The 27,894-nt window shown below is 33.2% G+C and overlaps 2 protein-coding genes across 2 annotated transcripts in view; both read right to left on the bottom strand.

The window, feature by feature from the left end:
* Positions 1-4,625: 4,625 nt before the first annotated feature.
* On the bottom strand, positions 4,626-7,980 carry LOC106763965 (U2 small nuclear ribonucleoprotein B'' 2). The gene is made up of 5 exons (XM_014648152.2): positions 7,799-7,980; positions 6,784-6,956; positions 6,266-6,359; positions 5,296-5,378; positions 4,626-5,067 (listed from the first exon to the last, which is right to left on the bottom strand). Exons 1-5 carry the CDS (start codon positions 7,869-7,871, stop codon positions 4,792-4,794), a joined length of 699 nt encoding a protein of 232 aa, XP_014503638.1. The 5' UTR covers positions 7,872-7,980; the 3' UTR covers positions 4,626-4,791.
* Positions 7,981-25,602: 17,622 nt separating this feature from the next.
* Positions 25,603-27,894, bottom strand: part of LOC106763377 — a 5,595-nt gene continuing 3,303 nt past the window's right edge. Inside the window, exon 3 of the mRNA XM_014647575.2 lies at positions 25,603-26,143. Coding sequence (XP_014503061.1) covers positions 25,670-26,143 — 474 coding nt within the window. The 3' untranslated portion in view covers positions 25,603-25,669. The remainder of the gene's footprint in view (positions 26,144-27,894) is intronic.

Below are 27,894 nucleotides of genomic sequence, written 5' to 3'. Positions count from 1 at the left end.
ACAACTTCAGTAAATAAGATTTAATGAAATAAAAACATTATAATTTCTATTAAAACATCTTTTCCCATAATTTCCATTGCAAGCAAGTCTATGCTTTTACTACATCACCGTAAAAGAAAAATTATAGTGCCATCAAACTCTAATATATATTACTAATGCCACATCCTTTATTTCAAATAATGTATTCCAAACACAACTACCAATGTCATTGAAAAATAATACTATGGATGAATAAAATGAATAGGACAACAAGTTTTTTCCATTGTACTTAAACATAAGCCTTGAATATTCCACCTAAGTTGTTGACAAGTCCCACGTAATTTTCACCTTTTGTTAAAAAAATTAACTTTTAAGCGCCTTTGGATCAACAAATCAAATAATCTCACACCACATAACACAAACATTATAAAAAAATTCTTTTAAAAGTGGCGCCCTTTTTCATATTTTAAAAAAAAATTATAAAAGAAATAATATTGGAGTTAGTTACTTAGTGGATTCTGTTTATTTAAAGTAATCACACATGTTCTGTTAGGATTTTCCCGTTATTCTTTTTACCTTTTTATGTTCTACTCATCCCCAGAGAACTCTGTAAATAGAGTTCTCTCTTTGATGTAAATACAAGATATATAATACACATAATAATACAACAGATTAAACTTTTCTTCGTTTACCTCTGTTCCTCCACTCTTCTTCTTCTTCTTCTTCTCTGATCTTCTCCTCCCTTCAACCTTCTTTTGATCTTCTTCCTAAAGCCTTCACGTGGCTCTTTATCCTTGAGAGAGACGCAGTTGGTTTGCTGCAGATCCATCCAGGAAGAGCTTCGATCATCATCTCTGTCTACCCCAAGAAAGGCTTCGATCTTATCTCTACTCTGCTCCTCACCTACCATCTGACACACGAGAGGCTTCCAGCTGAGGACTTAGGTGTCTGAAAGACAAGCACAACATTTTGGGTTAAAAGGCTGGTTGGGCCTTTCTTAATGGCTTGGCCCATTCTCATTAAATAAATAGATGGATTCTCACCTTGAAAAATTTACTCTGCCCTTAGATCACCCGTTGCAACAACCATAAGGGATAAACCATCAACCAATGACTTTCACAATGATTCACATTATCTCCAACGAATACCCACAACAAAAATCTTAATTAATTCATCGCAACAATTTGATTTATTTCACTTCTTCCCACAACAACCACCACGACACCAAAAAATCACCTACAAAATGAACCTTAACACAGTTGTCGCAACATTTTCACGACTTCACGTTTCTTTGCAGCCAACATCCATAACCCTTACTCACTCGCCTTACCCTTTAAAAAACCCTAACCCACCTTTTCCCTACGCCAATCAATCACCCACGAAATGAACCTTAATATAGTCACAACGTTTTCACCACTTCACATTTCTTTGCAGCCAGCATGTGATCAATTAGTTAGTAAATGTAAAATGATATAAAAATATATAACTATACAAGGAAAAAAATATTGATTGTAGTGACCTAGTTTTGCAAGCTTAAAACTGATAAGTGTGAAAAATACTTGTTATGCATGCTTATTAATGCTCTCAAAGTTGTAATTATTCATGAGTTATATGTTTTCCTCATAGAAAAATGTAATAGTTGTTAGGAAAATTGTGTTGGGTCATTGTACAAGAAAATGATACACCATTGAAGAATCTGTCAGGATCTTCTCGCTAAGCCACTAATGATTTGTTCAGCTAAGAAGAAGGACATTGGCTCAATGAGTAGAGTGGTTCACTTAGCAAGTGAGATTAATTAACAGAGGAACAATTGAGTTTTCGCAAAGCGCATGGATACTTACTCGCTCAGTGAATTGTGTAATTCTATGAGTGATTATTTAGTTGAGAAAAAAATAAACGAGAGGAGTTCTGGTTAGAAAAAGACGAGAAAATTCCAAGAATTGGACAAAGGTTACTTCAAGACATCAAGACGTAATCCTTCACCGAATTTCGTCAAACTTGTATGTTTTAGATGACTAGGAGTAGCTAATTTCACTTTTCATTGGAATTGACTGTAATGAACTCATTTTGATGTAAAATTCTTGTGTAATATATCTCTGTTTTTTCATATGCTCTTTCTTAATTTTGACTGTCATTGTATGGAAATATAATGTTATTTAAATGTTTCTGATTATGGAAAAGTAAACTTGAGCGTGGATATAGATAGAGTAACTAAGAGGATTGGTCATAGAAATGGTATCAATTCTTCTTAGTCATTCTTATACATCTGATTTTACTACGAATTATATGTTAAATGGGCTAAAGAATTAGTAATGTAAGATATATATTTAGAACTCGATTTTAGGGAATTAAACCGAGTATACCTTGATGTGAATGTGTGAATGACAAAATGATATGTTGTATAGAGTTTTATCTTTATGTGATTCCTGAAATCTCCAATTCTAATGAAGTTCAACTTTTAAATTTCAATCGTAATCTTTAAAATTCTTGTTATTACAATCTAATGCCATCATTATGAATCCAATCATCATGGTATCTAAGTTGAATTTGATAAATAAACAAGATTAGACAAAGAAGACACAAATCCGTTGAAAAAACGATACTTGAAACTCTCATTTACTACTTGTAACAATTTGGTACACTTACAAAAAAAGTTAACCGTCTGTATTGTTATAAGTTGTTACTTTTAAGTCTATTATTTTGTTCTGAGTTTGTTAGTCAATGAAGTTCGGTTAACCAAATTGTTAGTTTTTGTTGCGATTTCACCGGACTAGAGCCTAGCTTATCAATTTGAAAATTTAATGTTAGAAACATTGTAAGCACGACTATTTAAAGCCATCTCAGTTTGATGAATAACAACACATCAAAATTACATTGCAATATCTTAAGTGCAATATCTTTAACACTGTGTTCACCTGTCCCGATTGGACTGTTCATGTAGAATTGCAGAGACGGAATAGAGCTAAAATTGTTGTTCGGTTACAATGATTTGAGGAGAATGAATTGGAGTGATTTGCAGGATTGTAGCCTTTTTCATCACTCCTCCGTGGATAGAGATTCGAAAGGAATTAATATAAAATGGCATATCTACCCTGCTATCATTTCAGAATTCTTAACCTACTCTAATGGATTCGATTCTAGGTAAGCGTTTTCGTACTCTTTCTTCCACGAAATTATTCTGGAATTGATTTTGGGCAAGCCTCGTGACAATTCTATACACCCTTTCATCTTGATTGTTTTATTCACATGAATGTGGAATGTGTTTTCAATAGTTTTCCATTTTTTTAACTAAATATATTCATGATAATAAAATTATAATTACGAAAATCTAAAAGAATGTAAAATAATAATAATAATAATAATAGTAGTAGTAATAGTAAAATAATAATAATAATAATAATAATACAATTTTTTTCATGTTAAAAATTAATTTTATTTTTTTCTCTTCTTATAATAGTTATTATAATTATATATAATATTAACAATTGTAATTTTATATTACTTTTACTACTAAGAATATTGTGATAATCTTTAATTTTTATTAATTAAACAATTTCTTTTATTATCATGTCAAATTTTATATAATTTTCAAAAAATTTACTTCAAAACCTACTCTTACTCTTCTTCAAATCCCTTAAAAAAAACAGTCAATTCCCTTTTAAATTCTCTCACGTTCATTTACTCATTCTCCTTAAAGAGTGTGTGCATCAGTTTTGTAGCTTTTCTTTTAGCATTCATAGGCCCTTCTGGTTATTATTCCCAACAATTCATCAAGATAAACAAACACCGCCTTTTCTAATAAAGTGGGTATGAAATCCTGGCCAGCTTCATTTTTGGTGAAAAGCTACAACAAAAATCTCCTCCCACTAAAGACTAATTTAATAAAACAAATCTACAAAAGCAATATTATAGTATTTGAAAAAACAATTTGTAACAAACACCTCAACTTCTAATACTTTGAAAGAATTATTCCAGAAAAATGTGACAAGTACTTTGAAAAACCATCTAGAATGTTGTGTTCTTGATCGAAATTTGGTCAACTATTGGTAAAAATGACCTGAACGATAGTACTTAATAACATTTTATATTGCCATCTTCGGCTTTCTTCACACATACGCACTCTATGATTTCTTCATTTACAATAAATAAGGAATACACTAACCTTGTCTCTAATATAAACCATGAGAAATACTAACAACGTAAAGAACACTCTAGTAGTAATTTCTAAAAATCTCAACCAGTAATAATTGTATCACAAGTTCAGAACCCACGCTCTTTATCTTTCTTATTTCTTTTGTCTAAAATTGTATCACATTTTCTCCTTTATTGCAGTAGGTTTATATTCTGGTGAACCTCTATTAGAATTTCATTTAATTCCACCATCCTTGAATCCTATGGTTCATTCTTTACCCCCAATTTCTCCATTATTTTATATGATGAACCCGAAAAACTTAGATGACATGACTCATAAGATACGATCCATCTTTTTACCTAAGTGCAATACTTTTGTCTTAAACAAAGTAAAGTGTTTCGAAAGCTTGTTACCACATCACTAGTTTTGTTTTTTTTTTTTTCATTTCCTTTCTTGACTCTTCAAGCACCTATTACAAAGTTCCAGTGGACATATTTGAGTGATAAAACTAAAATTAAACCACAAAATCAATAAACATTATAACAGCACTATCTCAACCTTTCCACAAACGTGGTTGAATTCTTACTCTGCCTTGCTGGTTTGACTTCCGGTAAACTTACAATGTCTGCAATAAGTTTCTTAAAGATCTACAAAAATACAGACTACAGAATACTGATAATCTACTTCTTAGCAAAGGTTATATTCATGGGATTCAGTGGAGTGATTTTGAAGCCATTGAGAGCCTGCATGGCCATGGATGATTGCACCTCATCTTCAAAATCAACAAATGCAATTCCTGGCTTGGCTTCAATTAAGCGCACTTCCTTAAAACCTGGGTATTGTTCGAAGAGCATTTCAAGCATCCTACCAGTAGTTTCATGAGGCAAATTCTCTATGAATAAAATATTATTAGGAGCAGCTGCTTCTTGGGCACTGGATCCTTGACGGAATGATGCCTGCGGATAATAGTAGATATTCTATGTTAGTGCAATAATCACTATCATCATCATATCCACCAAACAGCTAAACCAAAACCAAAAACTTTGACAATAATCATTGTTCTTTAATTTGCTAGTTTCATTCATTCTTACAAAACTATCAGGCATGAAGATTGATCTGATGAACCAAATATGTAAGAGGAGAGAAGAGAAAATCAGACACCATAAATTATTACAGAAACTTACAGTTGGACCACCATTACTAGCACCATGTATGCCATTAGCCGCAGCAGACTGTTGTGCTTCCTCAGCACGCCGCTTTCTTTCAGCTGAACAGGCAAAACAAAGTCAGTCTAAATTAAAACAAGCAGAAATTACTACCAACCCAACAAATGAACTGATATTAATTTTTATGCAACAAGATCAGAAAGATGGAACTTAAAAACAATTTTCAAAAGGAGAATTTTGATATTTTTCTCTTAAAATGCCAAACATAGTATTTAAATGGAAATGCAGATTTATTTACACTTAAAACCTAGATGGCTTTATCCTTTTGGTTAGCTGCCGATGAGTGCATGCAGCAATTGAAGATGACTTTTTTTCCAAATTTGGAAGGGGACTAGGTGGGTTGATTTACTAATCTTTCACACGCACAGTAGTCCATAAGCATCACCAAGAAATCCATGCATATGGACAAAATAAAATTAACGTCACAAACACTATATAACAACGACAAGCTCCACTGCTAACAACTTCCAACAGAAAATTTCTATCCTTTTATTTTGGGCCTAAGAAATCTGAGGTTTGATAAAGGTTTACTAAAGTTCCAAGGCAAAGGAAACGAAAATAACTTTGAAAAGTACGACAGGTGCATTCACTATTGACCACAACATATGACCATTGGGTTCAAACAACATTATGATCTCCATCATATATGTAAATACTTTCAGTTATTTTACTTTCTTCAGTTTTAAATTTTCCATAGAGAATTGTCATGTTATGATAAAATTAAATAACATTAATAATTTCTTCTTTTTAGCTGCATTGCGGATGCCTCCCATTAAATTCTAAGGACTAGTTTTTGCAATGTTACAATCTCATTATACATGATCCTTTGTCCTGTTCAAACATACAGAGAGGGAAAGATAATAACGGTACATGTCGTATGCATGAGTTCTACAATTCCAAAAATGACGAAAATGACAGTTATGCTTACCTTTCTCCTCTTGTTTCTTCTTCTTTTCCCTTGGAACATAACTACCCTCTTCTTTTGCAATACAATCGGATTTTGTTTTTGCATATTGAATTCTCTACATCAAATTATTGGCAAAAAAAGGCTTTAGACATATGTTAAAGTGAAGCTTTAACCAAAATCAAAATATCAAGAAGCTTCAAAGGGAAAAGTAAGTGTGTGTGTCTCTGGTGTGGGGGTGGGGGAGATAAAGAACACGAGACGTCATCCATATTTTGTCTCATTCTTGATACTGAAAATAGTTCCAACAGTAGAGGAGAAATTTGATAAAGAAATTTGGATCAAAGAAATTTTAAACAATATTTAAGTAATAACACCCAGAGGGAAGTATAATTTGGCCAAAACATAAATCCATAATAGAAGAGAAAAACAGTGAAATATGTTGCACAAGCAGCGAGAAATGGTTTCAAAACTTGGGTACAGGATACAACACATTTATGAACAGAACTTTAAGGAAATTAACAACACTATAACTTGATTACCATAGGTTTTTCATAAAATGGGAAGTTTTGCATTTGTCTCACAGCATTGCTGGCTGCAGTGACTTCACTGAAACAAACCCATGCCTGTCCTCGAAGCCTGGGTGTCTTTAGAGCAACAACATCCAAAATCCTTCCATATTGAGAGAACAAGCAATACAGAGATCTCTTCAACTCTGCCACATCAAATAGAACAGAATGTAACATTAAATTCTGATAAAGGGACAAAATCAAAATTCAAATTGAATCTATTTTTCTAAACCTAAAGTCATTTCAACAAAATCAGTAAAATAACATATCAGATTACAACATCTAACAGGCAAAACCATTGGCACGTTTGACAAAATGCCACAACATATATCTTGGTTAAAGACACATACACGCCCCTTCAACATAAGCAATAAAATTTCAGACAAAGAAACGCAAATCATTGCTCCTCCGAAGCAAAGTCCACAGTCACCCCAGTTCATAAAAAAGAAAAAAACTGTTATATGATCAACACCGAATTATTTTTTTCAAAAACCCTAGAGTCACAAACAAAATCAGCAAAAGAACAAATCCAATTAATTTTAAACTGTCATCCTATCAACATGAAAATTCAAAGATAATTAACTTTTCTAAAACCCTAAAGTCGTATCAACATCTCCAATTACAGCATCTGAGATGTAAAATCACGTGCAAGCATAATGAAATGCCACTACACGTATCTCCAGTTTATTAAGCTCCACATTCTCTAATTGAAACATGTCCACATCATAAAATTTTAATAATCAACGAAAGTTGAGCAAAAGGGACACAAGAATCACAGCTCCTAAGACAAATCCAGTCACTCTAATTCAGTGGATAAAAAAAATTTAAACACTACCATCCTGCTTCAAATTATATCCTCAACTCACTTAAAACTTTACGGGCAGAATTGCAACATAGCGGAGTTAAAAATATACAGTAAGAAAATGGTGGAAAATTAAGCAGACAGTAAAATAAAAAGCATGTGAAGAAGGGTGTGAACAGATGTTACCGTCTTTCTTGACCTTCTCATTGAGATTCTTGATGTAAATGGTCTGGTTTGGAGGTATGTCCCCTGATAACATTCTATCTCTGTCTCTCTGCTTCTGCTTCTGATTGAGATGAATGAACACAGTGTAAATGTGGTGCCCTAGCCAGGCAGAGACGAAGCTTAGAAATAAAACGTTGTTTTTATTATGGGCTTTTAGAGAAATTCACATTTATTAAAGTCGGTTCGGCCAATCTTTCACTATAATGGGTTTTCTATGTACCTTTGCAACACTGCTTTAACTACGGTTTTTGCTTCCTGCAGCCCATGATTAGTATTTGCACCTTTATAATATCAGTTAAAAAGACTAAAATACCTTTTCTTGTTACACTACTTTGCCTCTAGAGCTTTTTTCGTCACTGTGCTTTTCCTTTTATCTGCTGTCCATTTGAGAGAGAAAAAGAAAACGAGAGATAGAGTAAAATGTTGGGATTTGGTGAAATTTTTGTTTTGAGAAGCATTTCATATATTTTGAAAAGCTTGTGTTAGAAATCCTCTTCCATAAATCACAAGTTTTCAAAAATTTGTTATGAAAATCTCGTTTTAAAAAGCATCACATATATTGTAAAAAACTTTATGTTATGAAAAATTTATTCCAAAAAACCTTATAGAAAGCTAGACCAAGAAGATTTTTATTATAATTAATAGGGAAGTCATCACGAAATATAACATGAAAGGTAAAATAATTATTTTAAAACTTATATGAGATGAAGGAAGTAAAAGTCTTAAACAATTTATGACATGATAACTTATACAATAAACATAACAAAAAAAAAAATAAGAAGTGACAAATTGAACTCTTTCTCAACTCCTTAGATGCTTTGTAAATAAATATTATATAAGAAAAAGAAGAAGCAGAAAAAGAAGAAGGAGAATAAAAATAAGAACATGACAAAGAAAAATAAAAAGTGGTAAATCGAATTCTTTCTCAACTTCTTAGATGCTTTGTAAATAAATATTTGAGAACTTGGGAGGAATGGATACCTCGTGTGGAATTTACTTATAATAGGGTAGTTCATTCTACTATTTGTATGTCTCCATTTGAGGTAATCTATGGTTTTAACCCTTTAACTCCCTTAGATGAAGAAGATGACGAAGTGGTAAATCAAACTTTTTCTCAACTCCTTAAATGTTTTGTAAATAAAAATTTGAGAACTTAGGAGGAATGGATAGGAATTTGCTTATAATAGGGTAGTTCATTCTACTACTTGTATGTCTTCATTTGAGGTAGTCTATTATTTTAACTCTCTAACTCCCTTAGATTTGTTGACTTTCTATAATATTGATTCTATGACTAACGAAGATGTCTTACCAAAGCTACTTTTATTAGAAACTTGCATAAGAAAGTGAAAGCACAAATTGAAAAGAAGATGGGAAAAGTGGCTTCTAAGGCTAACTAAGGGAAGAAGAAGATGAAGTTTGAGCCCAGAGATTGGGTGTGGGTACACCTTAGGAAGGAAAGATTTCCTTCCAAAAGGAAATCTAAGCTCCTACCTAAAGGAGATGGACCTTTTCAAATTCTTAAGAAAATTAATGATAATGCTTACATTGTTGATCTACCTAACGATTATGGAGTAAGTTCTACTTTCAACATTGATGATTTGTCTCCATTTGATGTAGGTACTAATTTGGGGACAAATTCGCTTCAAGAATGAGGGAATGATAGAGGACTATCCCTTGATCCTATAAAAGATGAACTTGAGGAAGAACCTTTATAATTCAAAGGACCTATAACAAGGTCAAAGAGCAAACAGTTGGAAGAACAAATCTCATTTAGGCTCATGATGCTCCATGAAGATTGGAATTCAAGGGACATGAAGATGACTTTGAGCATAATTATATGATAGTTTAGGCAATTAAAAATATTTGAAATTTTCTTTTAATGGCCAATAATTTGTTTATGTTTTTTTTTAATTTTGAATTATTTTTGGGCTCAATGTCTTTGGGCTTTCTCTCGGGGTTTCTTAGGTACCTTAAACATTTGTGACTATATATAGGGACACTAAATACATATGTAGACACTTTTGAGTCATAATATATGCATTTGTATTTTTTAGAGAAGATTCTCTTGTTCTTGGATTACAACTCTGATTCTTATCAAAGATTAACATCTTTGTGGCAAATATTCATTTGACTTATTAATCTTTTAATTGTGGCATCTCCATCTTTGTCTTGTTCTGCGTTTTTCTCTAATTTATTTTTATTGTGTCCTTGAGGATTCAAACTCAAAAAGATGATGATGATGAAGAAAATGATGATGATGATTGTGATGTATAAGAAGGAGGAGGAGGAGGAGAAAAAGAAGAAGAATAATAAGAATGAGAAGAAGATGATGATGATGATGTATAAGAAGAATAAGGAGAATAAGAAGAGAAGAATAAGAATAAGAAAATGAATAAGAACGTGATGAAGAAGAAGAAAAAGAAGAATAAGAAGTAGAAGACGATGATGATGATCATGTATAAGAAGAAGAAGCACGAGAAGAAGAAGAAGAAGAAGCAGCCTTTTTACAACAGGGATTACTAGGAGACGTGAATGAGGATACTAGGAGACTTATACAATATGTGAAAATCATATTTGAATCCTTATTTATCGTTAAGTGGCCAGAAATTTTATCAATCTTGTGTTTTGCAAATTGGATTTCCTCTATTCATGCATTTTTGGTATCATGATCAATCTTGTGTTCTGTAAATTAACATACAAAATATGTATTATAAGTTGGATAAAAGAAAAGTGTGACATCTAATTCCTATAACCAATCATACAGCAACATCAAAGTCTTTCTGAATACACACACAACCTCATTGCTAATCATAATGAGTTTTTTATTTGCAATGAATACATTCTATGAATACATAGTGATGTCTTTTTCACATGATAATGCAGATAGAAAGATATAAAACCAGTTTGTCAGTTTGATTATCTTACCAAGAGTATTCACTGACAATGGAGCAATGACCATGATTTCAACCCATCTAATTATCTCAATATGAACCACACGATCACCTATCCTTTTCCAAGTGTTCTATTCAGTATCATTCCAAAATACATGAATTTTCTTAAGAAATGTTTGTACAGAAATAAAACACGCAAGGATGATTTTGTTACAACAGCCCTTACTTCTGCCATTCTACAATATACACTTGGTGATTAGTGCAATTATTTATTCGGTAATATTAATTTAAATTTCACATACTAAATATGAAGAATATTGAATAATAAAAAGGTTAAAACTACTTAGGCATCCCTATTTTCGTAAGGTCTTCCCATTTTGGTCCCCTTCTTATAAAACTTCCCAATTGGGTCCTTAAAAGTGTCAATTTCATTGAAATTAACCCCTGCCGTTAAAATTGAGTAACAATGTTAAATTTGTGCACATGTGGATGGAGGACGTGTCAACCATTAAAAATAATAGGAAACGTGTCAGAGAACTGAGTGATACGTGGCGTGATTAATTGATAAGTTGAAATTAAAAAGGGGATTAGGGTTACGTTAATTAAAAAAGGGAATTGGGGTTCAGTGAAATAAAAAAGGGGAATTAGGGTTCTATTAAATCGAAAAGCAATTGGGATTGAATTTCATTAAAACTGTGAGAGGAATCTGAGAGGTATCATTGAAAGTTCATTACCAATCGTTAGTGGAGACGATCCATACTTGATTCGGGCTTTGGAGCTTGGCCATTCCCTATTTCGACTTCAATCTCGACTTGGTTCTAGGTGTCCGCCAACTGGTTTGTCTTGAATTTGCTGGAAGGTTTGTCTTGAATCTGCCGAAACAATACTTTATTTAGCTATGAATTTTATATTGGATTGTTTTTGTTTACATTGTTATCTAGGGATGCCTTTTTTAATGTGGGGTTTGGGTTGTCTGAAAATGTGGTGTATTCTTTTTGCGGTTGTGGTCCCCCTATGTCCCCCTATAGTTAAACTTAAGTTTCTTTTGTCATTATCACTTTAATAAGCGGTGTGTTTTATCCTTTTATTTTATTTTGGTAGGTGTAGAATATTGTTTATGGTGTTGTGAGTGATGGACCACATACAAGTAGTTATTCACCATGGGGGAAAGTTCGCAAATGAGGGTTGCTTAAAGTATGAAGGGGAAATTGAGACACTTTGTTTTGATCCTGACTATGGAGTTATTTTGTGGTAGTGAGTGTAGTCAAAAGTCTAGGTTACGATGGTTTTAAAGAGTTATGGTATTCTGTTGGTTGTGGTCCTGTCTTAGATGATAGGCTACAACCATTGACTGATGATGTTGGTGCCATGCAAATGGTCACCTTAGCTCACTTAAATGGACGAGTTCATTTGTATGTAGTGTACAATGTGTCTGAGGCTGAAGTCATTTACATGATTGAGTATAACGTTGATGTAGGAGGTGAGGAAGTTGCACCATTTGGTGAGGGTATAGAACAGGGTGGTGAGGATGAAGAGTTGAATGAGGGGGTACCTGCTGATGGTGATAGGATAAAAGTTGTTGTCGGCCAGGGTGAGGAAGTTCATGGTGAGGATGCTGTCTCAACAGATGTTTTGCTGCAAGAGAGGATAGAGGGTGAGGAAATTGTTGGTGAGGCTGAGGAAGTTCATGGTGAAGATGTTGTCTCAGCAGATGTTCATGGTGGGGCCGAGGAAGTTCATGGTGAGGTTGAGGAAGTAGATGGTATTGAGGTTGATGAAAATGATGTTCAGAGGACAGAGACAGCTGAAGTCGAACTTCAGACTCCTAGTATTGAGGTTGATAGGGCAGAAGTAGATGGTATTGAAGTTCAGGCTAATACTTCTGAGGTTGATAGGGCAGAAGCAGGTGAAGTTGAAGTTGAGGCTGAAAAGGATGGTGAGATGGATCATGTACAAGTTGGTGATTGGAGTTCAACACAAGAAAGTGATGGTGAGATGGATAATGAGGAGGGGTTAGTAGACATAGATGTTCAGTGTGATGTAAGTGAAAGTTGTAGTGATTTGGAGGTTGAGGTTGAACCTTTTCTACCTGGTTCTAATTCTGATATGGATGAACATGATATTGATGATTCTAGTTGGTTCAATGATGATTGGCAATCTGAGGAATTAATTTCTCCTCACAATAGTGATGAAGACAGTGAACACGAAGGGTATGGGAATTTTGCCACATTTACTCAACCAAAAAATATGGTTGATTTTAACTGGGAAGTAGGAACTTACTTCATGAATAAAGAAGACATCCTTGATGCCATCAAACTTTATGCAATGGAGAATGGGAAAATTTTGAAACTTGTCAAGAATGATAAAAAACGAATAAGGGTTAGATGCTTGGGTTCAAAAGGAGAATGCAGATGGGTGGCATATTTTGGTTTCATGGGTGCGGTTAATTCATGGCAACTGAGGACTGTGGTTAACAGTCATACATGTAGTAGGGAACACAAGGTTCGACTATTCAATGCGAAATGGCTGAGTAGAAAACTGGAAAAAATAGTGAGAGAGAATCCTAATGTCAAGGGAGTTGATATTAGAGACAAAATTTCTAGGAAATGGAATATAGCCATATCTAAGAATATGCTTATAGGGCCAAAACACATGCATCAGACGAAGTGGCAGGTTCCTTCACTGAGCAATATAGTAGAATATTTGATTATGCAAATGAGTTATTAGCAAGAAACCCTGAGTCTACAATCAAGGTAAAAGTTGAGCCTTATGATGGGAATGATGGGAAAGTAATATTCCAGAGGTTTTATGCATGCCTAAAAGCATGCAAAAATAGCTTTCATTCATGCAGGCCAATCATTGGTCTTGATGGAGCCTTCTTGAAAGGCAGACATCATGGTGAGCTATTAACTGCTGTGGCGCGAGATGCAAACGACCAAATGTTGCCATTCGCGTATGCAATTGTTGAAGTTGAAAACAAGGACACGTGGACATGGTTTCTGGAGCTATTGATTGAAGACTTAGGTGGTCCAGATGTGTGTTCTGGACTAACTGTCATGTCAGATCAACAAAAGGTAGTTTCCTTTTTAGTTCTTGTCTTTTCTCTAACACAAATAACTTATTCATCTAATGAATCATATGAATGATAGGGTTTAAGATATGTTGTAGAAGATGTTGCACAAAGATTTTGTGTAAGGCATTTATATGCCAACTTCAAGAAAAAATTCCCTAGAAAAAACTTGAAAAGGCTCATGTGGAGGGCAGCTACAACAACCCATCCACAACAATGGGAGACTGAGATGAGACATATGAAAGAGGTTAATGAAGATGCTTTTAAACATCTGATGTCCATTCCTCCAAGGTTTGTCATTCTTACTTAATATTACTTATCAAATTATCTAACACAACACTTTTTTTCATATTATCTAAGTTAAATATTGTTTTCNTTGAAGGTTTTGGTCAAGATCAAGGTTCACAACCACANCTCAAAGTGATACCTTGGTAAATAACATGTCAGAAGCTTTTAATAGCGTTCTGGTAAATACAAGGACCAAACCAATTATTACAATGTTGGAGGACATCAGATTGTACATGATGAAGAGATGGGCAGCTAATAGGTCAAGGGTGACCTCTTTTAAATTAGCAAATTGTCCTAAAATTCTGAGTAGATTACAGAAGGATGCACTACACACAAAGAACTGGGTTCCCAGGTATCCAAAACTATTACATTTGTATGTACTTGTTTATGTTTACCCAGATATTATATAATTAATGGTTGTTTATGTTGACAGCTGGTCTGCACACAAACTTTTTGAGATCAGACATGTGTCTCAAAGTGGGGACAACTTTGTGGTGGATATAGATGAATATACATGTTCCTGCAGGAAGTGGAGCATCAGTGGAATTCCTTGTGTGCATGCATTGACAACAATGAAGTTTCTGAACCTAAATGCAGAGGACTATCTACCTGTATGGTTTAAAAAGTTAACATATGAAGAGATGTATTCCTCCATTATATACCCCATTAATGGAAAACATCTATGGGAGGTCACTCAATGTCCAGATGTCTTGCCTCCACCAAAAAGACAGTTGTTTGGTCGTCCTAAGAAGAAAAGGAGATTAGAGCAATGGGAGTTGAAGAAAAGTACTACCAAAATGTCTAAAGGGGGCTTACTCAAGAGATGTACCATCTGTAGGGAAGTGGGACACAACAAAAGAAATTGCCCAAAACGAAGCCAAGGGCAGCAAGAGGGAGAACCCAGCACATTGCCTCAGGGTCAACCAGATGGAGCATATACACAAACAACTTGATGTTTAACATATTTTGTAATAGGCCACATTTGAATGGTAGAATATGTAATAGGCCACATTTTGATGTTACCATATTTTGATGTTTACCAGTTTTTGATGTTTACAACACTTTGATGTTTTAGTGGTTCCATATTGTAATAGGGCACTTGAAGAATGGTTCATGTAATAGCTCATATTATCCTATACATTGCTGGCTGTATGAACAATGAATGATTACCTTTTGGTATTTATATAAAAAATCTTTGTTTCAGTTGTCAAATTCCCTTGCCTATTTTACTTATGTATTCGGATTGATATATATCAGTTGAAGTTACTGTGTTACTTCTTTGATAAATAACTTCTTTGATAAATGATGTTTTATCAAGTGCCAATAAACAACTTTGATAAATGATGTTTTATCAGGTGCCAATAGTCTAAACTCATGCTGTCCAAAATTTCATTTTCATTAAACATATCAAGCAGTACAATAAACATCTTAAACATCTGAAGCAGTACATCTTCAGAGCACAAAACATTAACATTACCCAAAACCTACAACTAATACCACAACAGACCAACTAAGTACAATAACATCACCAAATCCTGCAACTAATACCAAAACAAACCAACTAAGTACATTGTACTGACCAAAACCTACATCTACATACATTATCAAACCCTTCCCATGAGCATTGCAATTATAATCATGTTCATTATAAAGACAACACTAACAACCACAACCAAATATTTCATCCAACTTTGAAGACCCATCACAGCTTTTTGCACATCGAAGCTCTGCTTAACACCTTGGTTTTCAAAAGTCTTCACCAACCTCTCATCATTTGCTTCCAACACCTCACAACTAACACTTTCTTCAACTCCCCAATCAGTAAACCACTTGAAGAAGTTGCATCCTCCATTTTCACTCCCCATCTTATACCTAGGGCAACCCCAGAACAGTTTCCCTTGATTCTTCGTCGTTTTTGCAGTCCTCAACACAGTCTTCTCTCCATAATGGCAGATCAGCGATGCATCTTTCTTGTTCCAACCTCCATCTCCTTGAGAGCTCGAAGCAGAACGAAAATGCTTTCTTCCGCATGCATTGCAAGTTGAAGAGCAATACGAATGACCCATGGACATTGTTACGTCTTGTATTGTAGAACTTCCCTCTTCAAAACCGATGAACCCTAAATATGTCGAGCTGGGTCTCCTACTTCACAACTTAAACTCACAATTTCATTCTTCAAATGCTTTACCAATTATAAATATAATTAACGTTTTTAATGAATGAATTATCACGCCACCTATCACTCAGTTCTCTGACACGTTTCCTATGATTTTTAATGGTTGACACGTCCTCCATCCACATGTGCATAGATTTAACAATGTTACTCAATTTTAACGGCAAGAGTTAATTTCAATGAAATTGGCACTTTTAAGGACCCAATTGGGAAATTTTATAAGAAGGGGACCAAAATGGAAAGACCTTACGAAAATAGGGACGCCTAAGTGGTTTTAACCTAATAAAAATATCTATATTACAACTTAATGCAAATATTTTATTGTTGATAGTTTTTCTTAAGATAAAATTACAATTAATATTTTTCATGGATAGTATTTTACAAAATAAAATTAAAATATACTGTTAAGATTTAATTTTATAAGTGATTAAGAAATAAATTATCGTAAAAGAATAAAAGTAATATAAACGAATAATTAATATCATAAAAATATCAAATAAAAAAAAACTGACAGTTGAAACATTTATCAATAGAGTAAACAAGGTTAAAATCTTTATTTAAAACCTTATAGGACTTTTACGTACATATTAATGCTAATTTTTACTACATTAAATTATTTAATTTTTACATACTAAAAGAAAAAGGAACATTAAATAACAAAAATATTTATATCATTATAATATTATTTATTATAAAAAATATAAACATAATTTTTTATTGAATAAATTTTTAAGACAATTATTTCATCAAAGTTGTTTCTATATTTTATCATCAATAAACATATATTATTTTTTAAATAATATTATTTTAAAAAATAAAAGTAGAATATATTTTTTATATTTAATTTTATTAATTGACCAAAATAATACTTTCAAAATATGTTAGAAATTTTTTTTGATATTTTAAAATAATACTTTTTAACACAATAAATATGTCTAAAATATGTTCGAAAAAACTTTTAATAATGGTTAAAATATGTGTGAGGAAACACATTTAAAAAGTTATTTATTTTTAAAATTAACTTACTTTAAAAATAATTTTTAAAAATACAATATGGATTAAAGTTTATATTTTTAATTTATTATTTAAAAAAAAAATTGATGTAAGATATTTTATTTTTTATAATGATTATCTATATAGATTAACAAAATCAACTTTTACAAGTAAGTTGTATAAGAGATTATAATGCCAAATAAAAATAATAAACATATTAATCAAAACAAATAATTAAATTGTGTTAGTTATATGAGTAAATTACTATTTTGTGTAACATCTCAAAATATAGTAATAAAATAGAACAATTATAGACTAAGGTATAAAGTATAAACTTCACAGTCATCCAAAATAACCATAAAATTTTAAAACTTTATATACAAAAGAGTATTCCAAAGCTATACACAAAAAATAAATAACCTAACTAAACTAAACAGCAACATCCCCACCCTCCCTCCAGAAGCACCTCATCTCCCTCTACTCACATCCAACGAATGATCATTTCAAAAGAAAAACACCACACATACAAAATACAAACACAAGCAAAAGGGTAAGCTAGATATACAAGACATCATACAACTTAACAGTACATAACATACATATGATTTATCAAGCAAAGTAAACTAAGTCAAACATACTAGCATGTTATGACCTAGACCTGACTGTCCAGACTTAGAATGATTATCGAGCTATGACGGGTCATGCACTTGTGGTGGCCTCTACTGCTTTACAAAGTCAATTGCCAATGGGTTTCACCCTACCACACTCACGAGGTTAGTCTGTTCCGAGCCTTGAGGCATACTAGAAGCCCCAAAGATTAAGACCTCCTGCTACTCTCGAGACTAAAAGCCTCCAAGACTAAGCTCTTGCACTCATTCTAAACAAACTGGAATCTCACTAAGAGATTTTACCTTGAGACTTACATCCATCACCTTATAATCACATACTTTTACTTGTAAATATTACTCATGACAATCCTCGATTAGATAATATTATACACCCTCGAACACACTTCACAAAACATGCAACACTTAACTTAATTCAACTCAAGACAAAGAAATAAAGAGTAAACTAGACTCAGACCTTTCACTTAGCGCACACCCTCGCAGAGCGAAACCAGGAGTTTCTCGCACAATAACCCTCTCGCTGTGCGAATTAACTCACAAAGCTACTAGACCTCAACCCCTCGCATAGTGTCCCCAAGTCGCTATGCAAAAACCCAGATCGAGACCAAACTTTCCAAACACTCATTGTGCGCACTCCTTTGCTATTCAAATTAAACTCGCAGTGATCCCAGGCTACCACCAGTAACTTAGTGCCCAAATTCGCTATTCGAATCACTAGGCAGAAAGCAACCATCTCCAACCATTCGCACAATGCACCAACTCGTTGTGCGAATGCCCAGGCATAGAGCAAACCTCTTAAGCCATTTGCACAATGCACCAATTTGTTGTGGAAATGCCCTAGCAGAGAGCATCTCGCCAGGACGACTCGCTGTGTGAATCTATTCGCTTAACGAGTCTACATAATCTGCAGAACAAAAATCTCTAGAATTATGCAACTCAGGCCCTAATTACCAATTCTAAATATTTTTCCCAACTTCTAATACTCCTAGATTGTGTTATACACTTAATTAGACTTGACTAAGTGATTCTAAACCTTCCTACCATCAATCTAAAGAGTTTACAACCCAATTCCTACTTCAAAACCTCTAAAATCACAACTGATAGACTCGAAATCAAATCTACCACTTTTGATGTATTTTTGACCAACCTCAGGACTCAAACAAGTCACATTTGACTTATCCAAGTTGCTCCAACAGACCAATTGAGCATCTAACCTCTAATTCTCATTTTCACTACTCCACTTCCTCAAAATTGACTTAAAACAAGCATAGACCAATTCAATCTAAGACTAATCATCATCCTAGCAGATTTCTAACATGCAATAGAGTTCCCCACAGTCCAAATCAACAATCCATTTTAGGTCAAGCATCATTCAACAAATTATACTCAAAGAAAATCAATTTAAACAGAAATAGTCTACTAAGAACCAAAATTCTATTCCAATAGCACAATACTTACAAAATTCATCATACACATACACGTTGACTACAAATTACAATATATATCTAGCTTCCCTTACCTCACTCAAGCTCTACACAACTCACAAAATCCCGACTGAAGCTTGCACCGCAAGGAAACTCAACAGAAACCTATAACTCACCGATTGGTCACAAGAAATCAACCTTAGAACCTAATTTGAGGTAGAAATTGAAGAGAAAAGCAACCAAACACATGCAAACAGAATCGTTGCATGATCACGGTTAAAAATGTATGTAAAAGAGGAGAAACAACTTACCGACTCAGGACAAGAAATTGAACAGTCTAAATTGTAGCCCTCGATGCTAGGATTGTCTAGACACCTCTTGATCGTTAAACCGACAACCCAAGCATGAGAGATGGTAGAGAGAAGTCAGGGGAACGGAAGGAAACAATATTTTAGAGAGATGAAGTGTATTTAGATAATGAACCGAGATTTAAAAATTTCTATTTATAATATAAGATTATTTTAATATAACAATGCTCGGCATTTTAATACACATATCTACTCTAATACTCTATTTTTTTAGGTTATTACACTTTTGTATGTGCAAATTTGTAATAATTCTAATTTTTTTTATTTGATATGTTTAAGTACTAAATTTAAGGTTAAACCCATTCGGAGGTCCCTATTTTTGTGTTTTTGTCCCACATTCGTCCCCACCTTATTTTTTTTGCCAATGAAGTCCCTAAAATTGAAAAATTGCAAGAAATTGACCCCTACTGTTAAATCAAGTTAACGGAGCTTAAGTTTCAATTTAGTTGTGCGGGTAAGGTGGATAAATACTTTTACGTGGCCTGCACAGAACCTTGATGTGGATTTTATTATGAAAATCTAGTTATTATTATCATTTTAACTTTTATTATTATTAGTATTAATTATTTATATTATTTAATTTTTATTTTGAATAAATTTTTTAAAATAACTGGAGCTTCTTCTTTCTTCCATCCACAAACCCTAAAACTTCCTCACTGTACTGTTCCTGCCGTGCCACTTAAATCGCTGTCACACCGTCACCGACGACCACCTCTTGCACTGTTAATTGTTTTTCCTGCCTCAACCTTAAACCCCAAAACCCAACCTACTTCCTTAAGCTTCTCCTCCATCACCGTTGCAGTGGCATAGGAAGCATGAGCAACCACAATGTCAGGATAATAGCAGTTTCCCTATGACATAATCTCCATGCAATCAGCACCACCCTCTCCACAAGCATAGTCCATAGCCTGATGCAGGGTTTCTTTAGGAACACTAGGCTTAGCCACACACCACACCTTCTGGATAGGGAATATCTGGTGATTACATTTATTGCTGTGTTTTTTCTTGCTGTGTTTTTTCTTCTGAACAAGGAATATCTGGGATTACATTTATTGCTATGTTTTTTCTTTTGGACAGGGAATATCTGGGGATTACATTTATTGTTGTTGTAGGGCTAAAATCAACAACTGAAAGCTTTCTTGCTGTGTTTTTTCTCCCTTATGGCGATTACATTTATGTTGTTGAAATAGAAAAATCCAAGCTTTTTCAAGGAATCAAAGTGAGAAGACACCAAAACCGTTGTGGTGGCAGAACCGGAGCGTGGAAACCAGCTGGAAGTATCGACGCGCTGTGGACTCTGGCAAACGTCCGCGACGGGTGATTCTAGGGAAGAGCTCGCCTTCGGCGCGCTTTCTCTTCTATTTTCTTCCTGGGAAAAGGCAAAGAGAAGGGCGTGGAATATGATTTTGGGCTTTTGCATTCATCCATTCCTCAAAAATCAGTTCAGATTGAAAAAGAGGAAGAAGAAAATGGAATTCGAGAAAATGAAAATGAAATTAAAGAAAGCCCAAAAAAGACTTGTTCATGAAATCCAAAATCCATGGCAAACAATGTTCAAGAGAATCCCCTATTATAGTATTTGGGTTGAGATCACCTTTTGCTGCAAAAAGAGAAAAGAGAATATAGAAAGAGATAAACAATGTGCGTTGCATTGCAGAGAGAGTAGTTGAGGTGTAGAGAAGAGACTACTGGGCACCAGAACAAAAGCAGAAAGCAGTGTGACTGCGAGACTGTCTTTACCGGCGGTACTGTTCATCGGAGGCCAAACTCCTAATTTAATTATAAATTAACCCTAATTTCAAAATCTTTAACAAAAACCCCAATTTTTAAATTTATTGTTTAAAATATTGCCACATATAAGGATATACATAATAAAACAAATATTAAAAGGTTGCCACCTAAAAATATTTGTCCACCTCACCGCACAGCTGAAACTTAACCCTGTTAACTTGATTTAACGAGAGGGGTTAATTTCTTACAAATTTTCAATTTTAGGGACTTAATTGGCAAAAAAAATAAGCCGGAGACGAATGTGAAACAAAAACACGAAAATAGGAACCTCCGAATGAGTTTAACTTAAATTTATTTGATCATGTTGACATATATTTTTAAACACATTGTTATTTTTAAATTAAACTAATGACATTATTAACATGAATTAGAAAAATATGAAATAAATTTTATAATATTACGAAGTATTTTTTTTATTACAAATATATATATTTTAAATATTTGAGATAAACTATTAAATACAATTTTAATACTGAAAGTCAATGTAGACGTGAGAGTATAATTATTTATCAAATAATATCAATTTAAATTGTATATATTAAAATATAAAGAACATTTAATAATAAAAACATGTATATTATAACTTAATATAAATGTTTAATTGTTGATGGTTTTTCTTAACATAAAATTATTATTATTTTTTTAAATGATAGTATTTTGCAAAATAAACTTAAAATATATCTCTTAGATTTAATTTTATAAGTGATTAAGTAATGAAAATCATAAAATAAAATAAAAATATATATCAAATGACAAAAACACTGACAAGTGAAACATTTATCAATAGAATAAACATGGATAAGAAGGTAATTTTTCTAATATCATGTTTTATTATATTATAATAAGTATTAGATATTAGTTTAACTTTTAAATAATACATAATAGATAACTGATTAAAAAATAATTTCAAGTCCACGTGACAGTAAAATAAATGTAAATAAAAAATTAGTTTAAAAATAAAATAAATGGATAAAATTATAAAAATAATTCTATGTACATGTAACAATAAAATAAATAGAAAAAATTAAAATAAATAATTTAAAAATAAAATAAATTGATAAAAAAGTAAAATAAATTCTATGTACATGTGTTAACAAAATAAATATGAAAAAATTAAAAATTAAAATAAGAGGATTAAAAAATAACTTTTGTAAGAACCTAGAAAATAAAGTATTAGAGTAGATAGGTGTATTAAAATAATGAGACAAGCAAGTTACTTTAAAATAATCTTATAATATAAGCAGAGCTTTCTAAAACTCGGTTCATTATCTAAAACACCTCTATCTGTCTAAAACACTATTCCTCTCCGTTTTTCTGCCTTCTCTCTAGGATTTCTCATGATTGAGTTATCTATTCGAAGATCAGGAAGTGCCTAGACGATCCTGGCTTCGAGGGCTACAATCTTGACCGATTAGTTTCTTGTTTCCAGCCGGTAAGTCATTTCTCCTTTTTTCCCGTACGTCTTTAACCGTAATCATGCAAAGAGTTTCTGGTTGCATGTATTTGCTCGCTGTCTTCTTCAATTTCTAACTCAAATTAGGTTCTAAGGTTGTTTCTCTATCACTAATCGATGAGTTGTAGGTTTCTGTTGAGTTTCCTTGTGATGCAAGCTTTAGTCAGGGTTCTGTAATCGGTGTAGAACTTGAGCTGAGGTAGGGAAGCTAGACATTTCTTTAATTTCTTTTAGTGCTGGGGTATGTTAGGGAACATATAAATTTTGAACTGTATGTGCTGGAATGATATTTTATGATATATATATATATATATATATATATATATATATATATATATATATATATATATATATATATATAATTATGGTGTGATTTAATTACTTTAGTGTTAATGCATGTTTGGATAATTGGATCTGTGTTGGAGTATAGAATGATGAATTGAGTTTTTGTTCTATTTGAAATGATACTAATGTTGTGGTTAGATGTTTTATGCTGAAGAAATTTGTTATAAGAATGTTAGTTAAAAATTGAAGTGGTTTATAATTGTTCTTTTAAGTCTTTGAGAGGAAGTGAGGTAGTGATTTTGAGTAATTGGGGTTTTGTGTGTAATTGGTCTATACAGGGGTTTTTGATAAGTCCAATATAACTTAATTGAGTTGCTAGAATGGTCAAAAACATGTTCTAAGTGGTAGATTTTGACTTGGGTCCTAAGTTGATAAAATAGAGGTTTTATATTAGGAAATTGGACATAAACACTTTAAATTGTTGTTAGGAATGTTTTAGAATCACTTAGGCAAGTCTAATTAGGTATAAAACATAATTTAGGGGTGTTAGAAGTTGGGGAATTGGTTAGAAATGGTAAAGGGTGTGTAAGTTGCATAATTCTGTAGAATTTTCGTTTTGCAGATTATGCAGACTCGCTGAGCGAATGTTTTCGCATAGCGAGTCCTCACAATGAGGTGCTCTTTGTTTGGTCATTCGCACAACGAGTTGGTGTGTTATGCGTGTGACTAAAGAGGGTTGCTCTCTGCCTGGTGATTTGCATAGCGAATCTAGGCGCTGTGCGACTGGTGGTTGCTTGGGAAAAATGCTAATTTAATTCAAATAGCGAATTGGGGTGTTATGCGAGGTGTTAGGGTCTGTTACTGTGTAGCAGAATTTTCAGTTTAGCTAAGCGCACAGACTTGGTGTGTTGAGCGAATGGGCTTTATAGCTGAGCGCACAGGCTTAATGCACTAAGTGAATGAGCTTGCGTCGAGCGCACATGCTTGGTTCGCTGAGTGAGCATAATCAACTGTTTCTTTTTTCGCACGAGTTTGGTGCGCTAAGCGACTAGTCTAGAACCTGTTTTTTATTCTTTTTGTTTTCTGATAACCTTGAGCTATGTTTTGATTATTAGAATGGTGTAGAAGTATCTATGATATTGTATGATTAGTGATTTTATATGTTTGGATTCAATGTGATAGTATATGGTTATAAGTATGGTTTCAAATGGTTTCACGGTTGGTAACATGGATTCCACAGAAGAACTCCTTTTGTAATGTTTTTGGTGTTTTTAGAATGAATACAGGGAGCTCAGTATTGAGGGTTATCCTAACACTCTAATGGTCTTTCATTATCGAATAGAGACGATTGATGCATGTGGTGAGAGTAGTAGGAGGTCCTAATACATGTAGGCGCTACCTGGAGGCTATTGCGCGGTAATGGACTAACCTTGTGTGGGTGGTAGGGTGAAACCCATTGACAATGACTTTGCAAAGCAGTAGAGACCACCACAAGTGCACAACCCGCCATAGCATATTCATTCTAAGTCCGGACAAGTCAAGTTTAGGTCATAACATGTTAGGATGTCTGAATTAGTTTATCTTGCTTGAATAATTAGGTGAATGTGTTATATTATATAATTGTATGAATTCTATGATATCTAGCTTACTCTTGTTTTTTTGTTGTCTGTCTTTGTATGTTTCTTCTTTTGCGATGATCACCTGATTGGTGTGAGTTTAAGGAGACATTTGTTTCAGTTACTCCAACGATAGGTGATTGAGGGGATTCAATAGAGAAGTTGGACGAATCTACATATGTAAATATTGTCTTTCGTATGTTTGTTTTTTTATACTAGTTAATTTATCAAATATATAATATTCATTTTATTTTAGTAGTATTTTATTATTAAAAATGAGATATTACAACTTTTAAATAAAAAAAATAAATAAATAAATAAGTAATAAAAACTTTATGAATACGTGACATCAAACTAAATATAAATAAAAAAAATTAAAAGTATCAAATGATCAAAAAACTAATATTTAAGACATTTGTCAACCAAATAAAATAAGTATCAAAATAAATATTCTAATATTTGCTTTTCATATATTATATAATAGATTTTTTACATTTTTATGTCATGTAAGTACGATTTTGACGTAGTTTGACACCACTTACACGAGTTAACAATTTATTTTTAGAAATATTTTGATTATTACAAAAAGTTAATTTTTATTATAAAAAATGAGAAAAATTAAAAAATAGAATAATGAATGTAAAGTGTGGATAAAAATTTGTTAATGTGAAACATTTATTTATTTATCCAGCCACATCGTTTCAATAAACCTAAATAAACACAACACAACACAACACAGAACAACCAACAGCAAGAAGATTCTTTCATTAAACTTAAAAGTCACACAACACTACACTACAGATATATAGGGAATTTCAGAAACAACCAACCAACCCTTTTAGAACTTCACTTCACTAGATGGCGAGAATGAGTCCTGGAACAGACTCGTCGCAAAGCTTGCTCTGCCAAACGCTTGTACACATGGCAGAAGCAACAACATCGTCGGAGCCATGGAAGCCGAGCCTGGTGACGGTGACGGAGGTGTTCACGTACTCCCTAATCTCTGTGATGACGCCGTCAGCGGTGGTGGTCCACGCGTGCACCCACCACACCAAGTTGGTCTCGTCGAACCCTTCAGCGATGGTCACTGATCCGAAGCCAACGATGAGGTCAGGAACCAGCACAGGCTTGGAGGAGGAAGAGGAGGTGGTGGTGGCGGTGAGATGAGGAATGAGGTGGTGGCGGTGGGAGGGTGGGCCGTGGAACCACCACTCCAAGTCTGGGGCTAGAAGACGGTGCATTGTGTTGGTGTCCTCTGAGGTTATGGCTTTGTATAAGTCCGTTATGGTTCTCTTGTTGCGATCTTCTTGATCGTGTAGCCATGGTTTCTGTGAATTCGAGTTTGCCAGCTCCGGAATATCGAGTATGAATGCGAGAGAGGGGGATTTCAGGAATTGGAGTGGAAGACAATGGCGATGAAATGTTCTTATATAGGTCTCTCGAGAGTTTACATCACACCATGTTTTAGAGTTTTAATAATTAGGGTTAGTGCTATAAGAAAACGAACCCATCAATGAAATTATTTTATTAATAGACCTGCATTAGAAATTATAAGGGTTTGTGCACACTTTTCAATCAAAAACTTTCATTATTGGTTTCTTATGGGCATATATATGTGTGCATTTTCTTTCTATAAGAATTTAATGTTTGTTTGTTTTAGAGACAGGTATAATATTTGGCTAATGTGTTCACATTATTTAAATTCACTACAAAAGTTTAGATTTTTATCGGAAGTTATTTTTATTATTTTTAAAGGATTTCATACCCATTAATAAATGTAGTTTATTATTTATTGGCCATGGGAGGAAAATTGAAGATAAGAGAAAATGAATATACTTTAATAAACTTTTCTTAAGAATTAAACACTTTTTAATAAATTTTTATGTTCCCTCAAAATTGGACAAGTTTAAAAACAGATACCACTAGATTATCCTCTTCTTCTTTCATCTTTGGTCTGTGAAGTGGACTGTAGAATTTACAAAACAGCTTTGACTATCATACATTAGTATGTTTACTTTATATGTATATATGGAATATCCCAATAATTCTTTATAAAATTATATATTTTTGTTTGGCAATAAAAAGAAAAACAGCTTTCTTCTCCATAAACAGTTGTATAAGGCAATGTAAGAAATATTTCAGTTAGTAATGAAGGCTTTACAATATTGAGATTCTCCCACATATTTAATGTGATTGGCTCTTTTGTTTATAGTATGCGGCTTCAAACTCATATTGGCTCTTTCGGGTTGATTTTTCGTCATTTGCTATCTGAAGGAATGAAGTTGTGCAGTTTGCAGATGGTGAATTCTCATTCGAGAGAAAATGATCTTCAAAGTCAACTTTGAGTTTTACTGTTTTTTATTGGAAAGTTCTATTTTAACAAGTATTCCAGTTAATTGGATCGTAAGTTGTTGTTTGTAAGATTGAAGAAGAATTTGTTCTGCACCTAGTTTTCTATCCATGTAACTGGTCATTTGGTTGTTGCCTATTAAAGATGTTTTGCACTATTAGAACTTTATGGCTGAATTTTATATCTAGGGCTATTCAATACCAGAGTCTAAATTATTTCTCTTTCGAAATCAAGCCAATTAGTACTTAATATAATGTAATTAAGTTCTGTAATTAGATTATTAAATCTCGTGTAATTATGTTATACAAAATTAAATATATGATTTAAATCATATTGATATATATATATATATATAGGGGTTTGTTAACACGCGTACGCGCCTGTTTTTCAGTTGGTACGTTTTAACAATGTGTACCGGATTATAGTAGACAAAAATACCCTCATTTATTATGTATTCTAAGTTTTAAGGTCAANGATATTTAAATAATTTTCATTCTCAAAACTAAAAAAAAANAAACTCCCAAACCCTTACTCACCTCCCTCATTCTTCTCAACCCTCTCTCTTTCATCTCTCTCACTCCAACATTTTCTCTCTGTCATCCCTATTGCCCCAATTGAAAAAAAAAATCAGAAACCCTTGTCTAATCCTTGTCCTTTTCCCTTTACACAAAGTGTTTCTTTTTCCTTTCTCTATTGGTATGGAATACATGATGTAAGATTACAACCTAG

This window comes from Vigna radiata, chromosome 6 (genome assembly GCF_000741045.1).
Source record: "Vigna radiata var. radiata cultivar VC1973A chromosome 6, Vradiata_ver6, whole genome shotgun sequence".
Taxonomy (NCBI): domain Eukaryota; kingdom Viridiplantae; phylum Streptophyta; class Magnoliopsida; order Fabales; family Fabaceae; genus Vigna; species Vigna radiata.
Note: the sequence above shows the minus strand (reverse complement) of the source record. Positions and strands in the feature narration are given on the sequence as shown.